This window comes from Petromyzon marinus, chromosome 8 (assembly GCF_048934315.1).
Source record: "Petromyzon marinus isolate PM22_M1 ecotype Great Lakes invasive population chromosome 8, UKy_Petmar_22M1.pri1.0, whole genome shotgun sequence".
Taxonomy (NCBI): Eukaryota; Metazoa; Chordata; class Hyperoartia; order Petromyzontiformes; family Petromyzontidae; genus Petromyzon; species Petromyzon marinus.
In genome coordinates, this window is record NC_133674.1 from 10,425,152 (window position 1) to 10,438,026 (window position 12,875).

The 12,875-nt window shown below is 53.3% G+C and overlaps 1 protein-coding gene across 2 annotated transcripts in view; it reads left to right on the plus strand.

Annotated features, from left to right (window-relative positions):
• The window catches only part of ZCCHC7 (zinc finger CCHC-type containing 7), a 214,516-nt gene that overhangs the window by 93,620 nt on the left and 108,021 nt on the right, over positions 1–12,875 (plus strand). For both annotated transcript variants that reach the window (XM_032949698.2, XM_032949699.2), the window contains exons 4-5: positions 4,837–4,962; positions 10,459–10,629. In XM_032949698.2, the coding sequence (XP_032805589.2) occupies positions 4,837–4,962; positions 10,459–10,629 (297 nt within the window). The remainder of the gene's footprint in view (positions 1–4,836; positions 4,963–10,458; positions 10,630–12,875) is intronic.

The window sequence follows — 12,875 nt, forward strand, 5'->3', positions numbered from 1 at the left end:
GTTGTACTGTACTCCGTTGAGGCCCTAGGATGCACGACGAGGACGTCAACCCTCAACCAGGATCCAAACTCGCGGAACCTTCCCGTCTGCAGGCCGCCGCTGGGCTGTCCGGTCACGGCGACCCCCGCCCACCACGTCCCGTGAGCACGAATGGCGAAGTCGGCAACGGGCAGTTTCGATTAGAAGGCGCCAACGCGCACTGTCCGCCGTCGGCCCCTTGGCGTGGAGGCGGCCACGACGGAGGCACCGGCGGGGCGCCGCCATCGGCGGCTCTGGGGCGCGCACCGCAAAGCCACGCGGTCGCGGGTGGGCGGGGGGGGGGGGGGGCGCACTCGCTGCGAGCGGGGGAGGGAGCGGCGCCTTGGCTCCGCTTCCTCCCCTCCCGGCGCTGAGCTGAGCTCATGTCAGGTGCACACAGTTTTATGGGCGCTTTTGAAGACCGCACCAATCCCCTACACGGTAAACCAAAAATAATAATAATAATGATGAAGATGATGATGATCTAATGAAATGTGTATAAAGTGGCGTGCGAGTCTGGGTGGCGTGTTGTCGGGCCGCCGCGTAAGCGGTGCTGATTGGGTGGGGGTGGTGCTCGCCGCGGCCGTGTGGGAAATCGAGCCTCTTAATGTCGGGGTCACGGTGGGAGGCGGAGGAATACGAAGAAGGCGGGGGGAGCGTTGGTGGCTTTTTATCTTTGTGGGAATGCGTGGAGGAGGGAATGGTGCAAGGATGTTATGATGGTCAGCGGGCCACTGATACTCTGCGCAGGGCATGTGTGTGCGCGTGCGTGGGTTATGTTACTTGAAGGCCAGGTGAAAGTGTGTCTTTATAAGTACTGATATTTAGTACATGCTGTGTATGTGGGGAGCGGAGGCACAGTGGTTAGCGCGCAGTGCTTCAAACCTGGCAGCACGAGTTCGATTCCCGCTCACGGTCAACACCGGTGACGATTATTTGAACTGGTTCTGGGCCTCCCCTAGGTTGACTCGGCCTCAAATGTACTTGGTGCGTTGTGTAAACATCGCCACTGGGGAGACAAAGATGGTCTGGCATGGTGTTGGCTACCCACCTTTCATATGTGCTCGCTAACAGCACTTGCCCTAAATGCCTGTTCAGGCTATACCTGTGTGGGGGGGTTCTTTATCTCTTGTGTGTATTCCGATTGTACACAAAAATCTGGAGTAGTGCCTTAATGCACTTTTTCAGGTGCAAGTGCTGTTAATGGGCACCTATGAAGGTGAGCACGGCACACGAGGGGGTGGGTGGCCTGCGCACCCACGCTGGCAGATTATGGGAGGGAGAAGCATTTTGGTGACAGTGTTTGACTTGGGATCATAAGGTCACGGGTTTAAATACCGGTTCGGAATCGACTTAGTCCATCGGTATCATTATTATTATTTCTTTGAAGAAGCTAAAACAATGAACCTTTGTTCTGAATCGGTCATCCCGTGGAGAGACTGGCACCCACCGCAGGAGTGTGGAATTACTGCCGCTGGCTCAGGACCGGCATCATAGATGGCGACGGGCACCACGCTCAGTTTGACCACGGGGAGGAATTTTTCTCAGTTATAAAGGTTTTTGGGTTAGATCGCGTAAATGTAAACGTGTCATTAAACCCGCCACCACCCGATACACAGCCAATTGGCAAGGTTTGTCACGTGAACGAAACAATTCGTGTATATAATCTTAGTTCTTTCGGTAAAGTCACGTTGAAGGGAAACAACAAAATAATAAAATATCAACGTGACTTTACCGAAAGAACTAAGAATATGAATTACTGCAGTCACAAAAGCTTTAAATCAAAATTCGTGTATACTTTAGAACACCGGTGTGTTGGAGAGTTAAATCCACGACATTTACAATTCGAGTACCGTGACGTTTCGCCAGTAATTACAACCAGCGTCATGAGGCGACAGCCAGAGTTTTATGCGATCTGGGAAAATAGATTATCAAGCGGCCGCTCTGAGGTATAGCGATGACCGCATTAGAGAGAGAAAGCTACGGGAGGACCACCAAGCACGCCCGGAGTGTCGGTGCCACGGCCCCCCACGCACGCCGTAATCGAGGAGGGCATTGTACTCTGCAGCCACGCTCCCCCCCCCCCCCCCCCCCCCGGCATGCGTGTTCTCAGCGGCGATCGGTCTCACCGCGATAAACGTCGCCCAGAAATGCGAGCGGCCAGACCTCTGGCTCGGGTCGTGTTTTTTTTTGTCCTAATTTTAATTTCCAGGGGGCCCACTTTTCCCGTATTATTACTATTATAATCGGGGTTTTTTTTTTGTTTGCACGATTTCGAACAAAGCTGACTTTTTTTTGCCATTTTTCCAGCCCCCCCCCCCCCTCTCCCCTCCCCTCCCTACCTCCCACCCCCCCCCCCCGTGTTGCGCCGGGGTAATAAGCGAGCGCCGGCTCGCAGGGGACGCGGGAAGACCGCTCGCCGTCGTTCCCTTTGTAACCGGATCCACGCGCGCTGCCCACAAGGGCAGCCGTGTGCTCGCGCGGCGCTCTGAGTGTGTCCCATTCAGCGCGCTTGGCCTGCCGGGGCACTTAATTTAATAGCGGCAACTTAATTAAAGGTTTGCCTTCGCAGGCCACCCCATTAGCAGCGTCCGATCTAAGGAGAACATTCATGGAGGTGGCTGGGTGGCTTTGGTGGTGGGGGGGGCGGGCAGGGGGGAGAGTTGAGGAGGAAGGGGGGGGGGGCGGGTGTAGGGGCCGGGGTTACCTGGATGAGAGACCGGGGGGCGGCTGGCACGGCACCGAATTGGCGGATGTGGCGCGCCAGCGGTTCAGCTCGGCGGCGCGTGGGGTTGCGCCTCCGGGTTCGTGCATCGAGAGGCGATGATGGTCTTCAGTGTGGCCGCAGGTGATTGCTCGGTTTTGGTAGCGAGTCGTCGGTCGGTCGTCCGGTACGGATTCTTTACGCTTGCGCAAATAACAGCGTGTATGTAATAGGAATTATTTGTCGCAATTTGTGCACATTTCCCGCAAATTGTTACGTTTAGTCGAACGGAGCGAACAAAACTGTACAAAGGAGAGACGGCGGCGAGAAACGATGAAATCGAGATGGCACCAATGGGACGAAAAATGATGCATTCTTAAGTGAAATTACTTCTTGAGTAAAATTACTTCTTGAGTAAAATTACTTCTTGAGTAAAATTACTTCTTTGTATCGTGGCAATGAATGGAATCGGTGAGGGGAGAAATCTCTCCATCGCCAGGGACGACGGCTTGTTTTATTACAAGATAATTCGCGTCTTTGTGGAGAATATGTCACAAAATAAATAAGCAGACTTTACCACTCTTCGTATATCTGTTCCTCCACGTAAGAAAAGCATTTTTTTACACATCCCATGAACCACACACTCTTCTGGGAGTGTGTGGCTGCATTGGTTCAACCGGTTTCGACCGAAAGTGTCTCATCAGCAGTCAGCCTTCCTTGAACCAGTGCTGGTGAACTGCCAGATGTTTATAGGGAAGGACCTATAATGAAGCTTTTGCCCCAGGGCTAAGATGACCAGCTAAGTACTTTTCTGTATGTACACATTGACCGAGTTGGACGAGTAGTTTGTCTCCTGAGCCGTACACGTGTTTGTGTGTTAGTGTAAGTGTAACTGTCAGCACAGGTGTGTTAGTGTGTTATTGTGTGTAACTGTGTGGAGAGCAATAGTGCAGTGGCTCTAGCGCACTGCGCTACGAAACCAGCGGGCCTAAGGTTCCTGCTCACGAGCAACATCGCTGACAAATATCTCAACCGCTCCTGGGCCCCTCCCCCTTGGCCTCCCGAGTCTTCAGTGAGCACCTGCAGTATAAACGTCGCCACTGGGAAGACAAAGATGGCTCGGCGTGGTTCCGGCCACCCCACCCCCCTCGCGTGCCGTAGCGGCCTTCATAGGTGCTGCCCGCTAACAGCACTAGCCCCAAGCAGCCTGCTAACGGGCTGCGGTGGGTGATCTTTGTCCTCGCGTTCCACTGCGCCTGTTTTGGCTTCGCTTCGTACGTCCCCCCTCGCAGCCTCCTAATCGGGGGGGGGGGGGGGGGCCGAGGCGGCAGGAATCAAAGAGACGACAGACGTAGCGAAGAGCGCAACACACACGTGGCGCTGGTTGTGTGTTTTTTTTGTAACGAGATGGTAAACAAAAAAAAGTATGTATAAATATATTTTTTATCACGTGTCTCTGCCCATTAAAACAATCTCATTTGAGTGTTGGAATATTGGCTCAGTTTTCTTGAAGAGCTTTGTGGGGCTTCAAGCGGAATGCTCGGAGAAATCCCATGCCTCGGAGAGGAGAACACTCGTACTGCTGTGCAAGATTAGGCTGTCATTAAAAACAAAACATCTGCTTGCTGTACTTACCCATCTGCTTTTTTTTTACGTCAGTTATAACATTTGGTCAGATTTATATTCTCCTGTTTCATCCGGTTAGCGCTGCTGCGGTTTGAGCGATTAGCTCACTTGTATGCATGTGTTTGCTTATGCCCCAACAATTGTTTTGTCTGCTCAGCAATTGCTGGTGTGTGTGTGTGTAGCGGTTAGCGAGCTGCACTCGAAACCCACCCACCCGAGTTCAATTCCCGCTCACGGCCACCAACGCCATTGACGATTATCTGAACCGGTCCTTGGCCCTCCCCTCAGTTGACTCGGCCTCAAATGAGTACCTGGTGCGATGTGTAAAAACGTTGCCACTCGGGATACAAAGGCGGCCGGGCGTGGTGCTGGCCACCCCACCCCCTCATTTGCTGTGAATGCCTTCGTAAGTGCTCGCTAGCAGCGTTTGCCCCAACAGTCTGCTAATGCTATTTGGGCGATCTTTGTCTACGTTTTGCTCATGCCAGGCCTCGCTGGAGAACAAGAGAGCGCCGTCGTTCCACTCCACCAGGATCCGCTACTACGACAAGACGGTCACCTGCCGCAACTGTGACAAGCAAGGCCACCTCTCCAAAAACTGCCCGTCTGCCAGGGTGAGCAGCTCTCAGTCGGGACGCAGCTTGTCGGGGGGGGGGGGTGGGGGGGGGGGGGTGGGGGGGGGGGGGTGGGGGGGGGGGTGGGGGGGTGGGGGGGGGTGGGGGGGGGGCTCTTGGTTGTCGATATTAAGCACCGAAGATCAGCACCGACGATCGGCACCCCAATGCTTGCCACCAACGCTCTGCACTACCGCTGGGCACACCGATGCTGGGCATCGACACTGGGAATCGACACTGGGAATCGACACTGACCACACCGACGCTCGGCGCACTGACGTTCGGCACCGATGCTCGACACACTGATGATCGGTATTGACGATCGGACCTAGCGTGGAGCCAGTGGTTGTTGAATCCTCCAATTATATTCTTGGTTCTTTCGGGAAAGTCACGCAGAAGGGAAACAATAAAGGAATAAAAATATAAATATTGTTTTATATTTTGTTTCCCTTCTACGTGACTTTACCGAAAGAACCAAGAATATGAATCCCTGCAGTCACGAAAGCTTTAAATCAAAATTCCTCCAATGATGTTGAGGACTCCATCTACCAGGCTGACTGTTTCGTTTCATCCACTCTGTTCAACCACCACCACACTGCAGGTCACAACAACATCTCATCCTCTGACTCACTCACCCACTCACTCACCCACTCACTCACCCACTCACCCATTCACTCACCCACTCACCCACCCACCCACACACTCACTCACCCACTCACTCACCCACCCACTCAGTCACCCACTCACTCACCCACTCACCCACCCACACACTCACTCACCCACTCAACCACTCACTCACCCACCCACTCAGTCACTCACTCACCCACTCACTCACCCACTCACCCACTCACTCACCCACCCACTCACTCACCCACCCACTCAGTCACCCACCCACTCAGTCACCCACTCACTCACCCACTCACCCACCCACACACTCACTCACCCACTCAACCACCCACTGACCCACTCACTCACTCACTCACCCACTCACTCACTCACTCACCCACCCACTCACTCACCCACCCACTCACTCACCCACTCACTCATCCACTGACCCATCACACTGGAGGTCACAACGCTTCTCTTTCTGCTTCTTTCCTCGCACTGCTCCATTAGGAAGTTCCCTTCCATAGTCTATTTTCCAAAGTTATTAGTATCATAACCTTGATCAATTAAGTGTTTTAACAGTTAGTTTTTTGTTTTAGAATATTGCTTCTGTTGATGGGGGTGGGGGGTGGTAGCGGTGAGATCTTGTCGCGATGTTATTGTTTGTGCTGAATATTTAATTATCCTTTATTCATGTTGTGATTCACACCCGTTGTTCGCGCAGTGTTCGTTTTTGCACGGAGAGTTTTATCCCCAGGTCTCCGCTGCGAAGTGAGATCTCTGTCTCGGTGGACTTTCCCCGAGTTCAGGTTCATTCGTTGTCGAGAACCAAGCCGTGTACCCAGTCGGAGTCATGTTGCCTGCAACGCCGGCTTCTCTTAAATTATTGTGTTAACGTTCAAAGGTCGTTTGAGCTTCTCCCCCTCGAGCAGCACGAGTCATCGGCGGGCTTGAACCAGCGGTGGAAATTCCACATTCACGTGGTCGTGGTGACAGGTTTATCTTCACGAGGAACAATCGTGATTCATCAACCCTGGAGAAACTGATTGGGCTGTGTCCTCCTCCCGGGCGGAATTTGAACTCGCGACTTTCCCACTGTCAACAAATTGCTCGGCAACAGTGCCGCCTGGCAAAACTCTCAACAGCGATATTGGTTGTGGCAGCATTGGCAATTCCACATTACTGTGGACGGTGCCTGTCACGTCTTGCTCGTGCTTGAATCATCCTTGAACATCTTTTAAAACAAAAAAAACGTAAAGGCCGCAGTCTCTGGCCTGCAGCGAACAGATCTTCTCAGGGAAATAAAACTGAGATGGGTAATAATAATAATACTGCTGCTAGTGAGAGAAGAACACGCAACTATAGAACATGGTGCTTAAACTAAATAACCCCTTACACAAGATCTGCGGGCCGCGTGATGGAAGGCAGCACTGTCGGCAGAAAGGTTAGAAGCGCGTACTAAAAATTAATGGTGTAGAAAGCGTTCCCGAACAACACAAACAACTTGGCCCATATGTCAGCCGTATTTTAAAAAAAAAAACAAAAAAAAAGCGCCAAAAAAAATCTAGGGAAATGGGCCCGATTTTAACTGGCTAAGTGCGTCTGCTTAAAATGTTAAGCGCTTCCCCCCCACACCATTTTGTCACGGGCGCCAAACGACAAAAGACAAACGTCCCCGTCGCGGCACAGACGCCACGATCCTAGCGCGTGAGTTTCATCCCCAGACATCCACGACGCCAGTGGCAGGTGCTGTCTGAATCTCGGTCTCGGGCTCCCCCTCCCCCCCCCCCCCCCCAGGTCGACTCGGGGTTAAATGAGTACCTGGTGAGGCGGTTTGGTCAGCGTCTCGTCGGGACTGGGAAGACAAAGGCGGCCGTGTGCCGGGCGTCGGTACCGGCCACTCCTTGCGCTTTGTGTGCAGTGCCGCACATGATAGGCGCTCGCAAACAGAACTTTGCACGGTTTGGTTTAGGAAATGTGTCATCATCTCATTGTCCTAACGCTATTCGAACGCATTGCTGTTAAATGTTGAAGCAATATGGGTAATACATGGAGGTCGTTCCGTACAGCAGTTAAATGTAAATGGAGACGATGCATAAATGTGGGGTTCTGGCTTGGCCATCCATGTCCATGCTTTATGAAGTACGACCCAGGGTCATCAAAGTTCATAGAATGTTACGACTTATGCTCTTAGCAGTCATCATCTCTGGCACTCAATTGGCAAAGCTCATGTCTACGTGTTGCATTTGGGAGCCTGTTAGTGCACTGTGGCTCAAAGTCAAAGTGTCCGCCTGGCTCAAACGAGCATTGGCCCCTCCAATTCCTCATTCCTAGAGTCGTGGTCACTCTTGCCTTTGAGACAACCGCCGTTGACTACCGGCAGAGCGATGCGCGTGAGCCGTGGTGATGATGACGGACCTGGTCAACCAGCGGCCGGGATTTGAACTTGCGACCTTCCGCTCGCGAGTCGAGTGACCGTGGTGCTCCCCCCACCTCCCCCCACCTCCCCCCCCCCCACTGCCGCATACGGCGCGACGTCGGTTCGCACTTGAGTTCTCGTGCCCAAACAAAACTTTTTCCGTGGCATTTTGCAATTTCAGCTCGACCCCCCCCCCCCACCTCCCCCAACGCGGTAAATCCCTCGTGGCCCCCCCCCCCCCCCCCCCCCACACGGCTCGCAGCCCCGGCACCGCCACCCTGGGTGCGCACCTCCAGAAATGTGGCTGCCAGCCGCAGATGAGGACAAATCTTTCTCCCGGCGAACGAGACGCGCGGGGGTTACGGCAAAACTGCGAGCGAGCGGGCCGGCGCGTGCGTGCATTCGGGGGGGGGGGGTGGGGGAGGAGGAAGGGCTTAGGCAGGGCTCGCGAGGCGTGCGAACTTTAGCGGAACGGCAAGGCGAGCCATTGCACCCCATTCTTATTTTTTATTTTCCCCTCTCTCCCTTTCCTTCTCTCTTCCCCGCCACCCCCCCCCCACTCTCACCCCCCCGTTCCCCGCCCCCCTCGCCGTCGCTTATGTTTTAGGAGGCGCGGGGACCTGTCACGCCGGTGATGGATCGTTATGGAGCCTTGCAATTGCGCGGAGATTTAGACGAGGCTGGCCCCTCTCCCGCCAAGGCGAAAACTTTTTTTTTTTTCCCTCCCTCCCCCTGCTCTTGACGCGGGCAGCCCCGCGCGCGGTATGAAAATCGGCGCCGAGCAGGTTAAATGTGCCCGTTTATGAGGCAGAACCGGAGTACAGCGGCAGAAATGAGGCTGTTAACATTTCAAGGCGGCCGGCAAGATAAATGAAACGCATAGGCAAATCGCCGAGTTTGGGATGATGCCTTCGGCTTTCGTTTTTTTCTTCTTTCCCCCCCCCCCCCCTTTCCACGCTTACGCACGCGCTCGGTATTATAACACGTGAAATTAAAAATCAGCCAGCTCTGAAACAGCCGCCGTTTAAATGTGCTACGTTGCCGCGGGCCCGCGAACTTCGCCACCGTCAATGGCTGCCTTCGCTCGACACTCTTTCTCCCTCTTTGTTTTACGGCCTATCGCAGCCTTCGCAAACACGCTCGGCGTGCCGGCCGCCCCCCCCCCCCCCCCCCATGCCGGCCACCCCCCTCCCCCCTCCTCCCTCGGCCCCCACCCACCGCCCCCCCCCCCCCACCCCTTCTACCACCACGGAGGAGCGGTTCGGCGAGGGACGGAAATCGGCTGCATTTGACACGGCTTGGCGACCGGCGATCGCTGCCGTAGAGGGCTTTTAATTAAAGCGACCAGTGTCCACGATCGAGAGCGGCACGTTAATTGATTTAGATGGAATTGGCGACGAGGATTTTCCTCCGGTGGAGGTGTATTAATTTTAATGTAGCTGTATTAATTGGGGGACATCGTTGAAAGCGAGCACCGTTCACTTTATTGATGTCTTTCAAAGTGACCAGCGTTCGACTTGAGAGGGCCAGTGTTTGCTCTACATACGGACGTGGCCGCTCTTGGATTCCCACAGCGGTATTGTTATGAACTTAGACTCCCATTCACTTTCAGAGAGCTCTGGTGATCCAGATGCAGCCTATTAAAGTGACTATCATTGCCTTTGATATAGCTCAAATAAATGCACCTGTTTTTCAAAGAGGCCTATCAAAGTATCTGTAATTCGATTTCATATGTTAATATAGGGTTATAATTCACTTATGTAGAGGTATTTTATGTTCAAGTGACCCTCACATTCAAACGTCAAGCTGTATAAATGAAGCAAACGGCCATAATAAAGTAAAGATATGGACCGGTTTCAACTTCACTGAGTCTCATCGGCAAAGGGGTTTCCACCTAAACCGATGCTCTACTCGATATCGGAAAGGCAAGAGCTAGAATCCCCATCGGGATTCAATTATCCCTTTCATCGTTGTCGCTCCGGGGTTCATGGGGTGAGCGGCAACCACATTTCGGAAAGCCAACAGTGGGCACCAAACAAAGACCGCTGACCCTCCGAGCCTGCCAGCGGAGAAGATCACCGCCCAACACTTGCTTGGGGCTCTTGTTATTGTTTGACTTGCATTCCACTTGTTTTTTTGCACACAGCGTTGATATACGGTGTTTTTTCTGGAAGACTTTGCTGTTTTTTCCTGGATTTTTCTGTTGCGCGTAGTCACTTTAAGATGTTTCTTGTTCGTGTTTTTGTTTGTTGCGGTTGCACCCGAGTCAAGAGCCGCAGGGCTCACAGGGTTATACCTAATAAATGAAACTGAAATGAAAATGATGACGCGGAGGATCTTTTGATAACGTTTGCAGGAATCTTGTACTGGATTCGGATTCCCCGTCTCTCCTCGTCGGCACGGTTGTGATCTACGGAGCCCTTCGGCGCTAGGTACACTCACCCTGAGCGTGTCAACCCTGCCCCTCGCAGAAGTTGCCGACCTGCGGGGTCTGTGGGACCAAGGGCCACGTGGTGAACGTCTGCCCGTTCCGACTGTGCCCCAACTGCCACCGGCCAGGCCACGTCCTCTCCGACTGCATCGAGAAGCCGGGGCACTACAAGCAGTGCCACCGCTGCTGCATGACGGGACACTACGCCGACGTGAGTGGTAGCGTCGCCCGCCTGCTCACTCCCACATGCTCGCACACTCTGGCTCACTCATACAACAACAACAACAACCACCGCCATTCACTACTAAGTGGCGGTGACGTCACCACGGCGCTTGTGGCAGGCTATACGCATTTTAACGTGAAGCGTCGAACGCCCGCTGGCAGGAGGTCACGGGACAGACCCAGGTGCCGTGGGTTGACTGACTTGAGATGATTGGCAGTGGCACCACCTGTGCCCCCTACTGTGCCATCTTGCTGTGTTTTAGTCACCTGGTGCTCCGCTCGTTGTTGTGAGCTAATATACACACACATACACCCATATGAACCAATACGTACATACACCCATACACACAAACACACACACACACTGACACAAATATGCTCTGACACCACAGCTGTTAATAGCCCGGCTGAGTGAGTACCTGCTTACGAAGGTTAATGGGGATTGATTCCATAACACATTGGCCTACAAGGTGGCCTCGGACTACTGGTGTTGCCGGATTACGTCTTGATACCCCTACTTAGATGGAAGAAATGTAGCATGCTGGGGGGGTTATTGCCACTCGTGCCGACACGATGCCGTAAACCCTGGAACGGCGCACGAGCGACTTGACGACGAGGTGAAGGCCTGGGGAGGTGCTTCGGGTGCGAACTCTCCGTCGCGAAGCACCGTGGAAGAAAATCTTTGTGAGTGTCCACCGGGCGAGCGCTGCCTGGTGCGGAGCGCTTGACTCGCAATCGGAATGTATCGTGAATGTAAATCGCCGTCCAGGGGTTCGCCTCGGGGCCCACCGCCCCTTTGGAGTTTTATCAAATAAGCACCGATGTTTGGAGAAGTAAAAAACGTCGTTATCGGGTACTGCATAGGGGACAGGCCCGCTGCCATAGCAATGCCACCACCGGATCGGGGTCGCTAATGTATTGTACCGCCCGGTGCTTTTTTAGCTCTGCGTATCCGCACGCACGCACGCACGCTCTCGTATACCGTACACAGGCAACATTGCTAATCGGAGGTTTCGGGGGATGGACGACAAGCTAAATACGAAGAGCAGTTCTGACGAAAGTTGGTTTCAATCGAGATATAAAAGTGCGAAGCTCCGGCGGCTTCTTCGTTATTGGAAGGAAGACCATTCCAGCAAGGCCGTCCAAGCGCATCTATCTGTGTGCACTCTTGCCATTGATTGCCATGACCGATGTAAGCAATGGCTGTGATGTCTGTATTTGTTGTTAATTCCCCCCCCCCACGTTTTCCTGATTGTGCACCGATTCGTGAGACGAATAATCCATCCAGATGTCTCGCAGAGGGGCGAAACCCTTCGTGTTAGAGAACGGCCCACAGAAGCGGATATCGCAGAGCTACCACTGATGTCTCTTCTGTTGACCTCTTTCTGCACGCAATCGGGGGGGCGGGGGGGGCGGGGAGGAGGGGGCTGCTCTTTCCCCACCCGGTCTGCATACAGGAGTAATGTTTGTCGCGCGACAATCAAACCGATGTTTTTAATTCTCACAGCTGGAGTTTAACCAAATTAAGTGCAGAACCAGATTTAATGTGATTATTTTTTTTGCGCGCAGTCATTGGTGACGGGGGGGGGGGGGCGAGAGACCGTGAGGCATAGCTTAAGCGATCCACCACTGGAGCGCGACGTACGCGTTGTTATGCTCGACGCGACCTGCCGTAGCGATCTCTTCCGTCGGCCCAGCACCCCTGTGCCGATAGCACGGTTCCCACTACACTTTTATTTTTTCTTCCAACAAATGCCGCTTTCTTCAACAACAAAAACAAATTGTGGCATTAAGGAGCACTTGCAAACACTCATTAAGGGTGTTAGCCAGGCATCCCAAAATCTTGATGCTGCCCTGGCTAAATAATTATTGCTATCATTATTAGCTTTTAAAATCAAGAGACCGAGGTCAAGAGGTCATCATGGCCAATGCCGTCGATGCCACCACTCCTCTCCATCGCTTCTTTCGGCCCGGTCCCGCGGTTTGTGCGAAATTTGGCACCCGGCCGTCAGGGTCCACTGGTACAGTGTCCCACCAAGTGGATTTTGGGCTTCCCTTCCAACGAACGTACACGACCAAGATTAAAATGGATACCTTGTGCATATTGAGAAAGATTAGGTGTGGTCGGTCTGGAGGGTTGGTTGACCATCCTTCACCACGCTGGTCATTGTAGGTTGGAGATGACGACGACGATGTTGATGCATGAGAAAGGAGAAGCAGTGCCCAAGTGGTAAA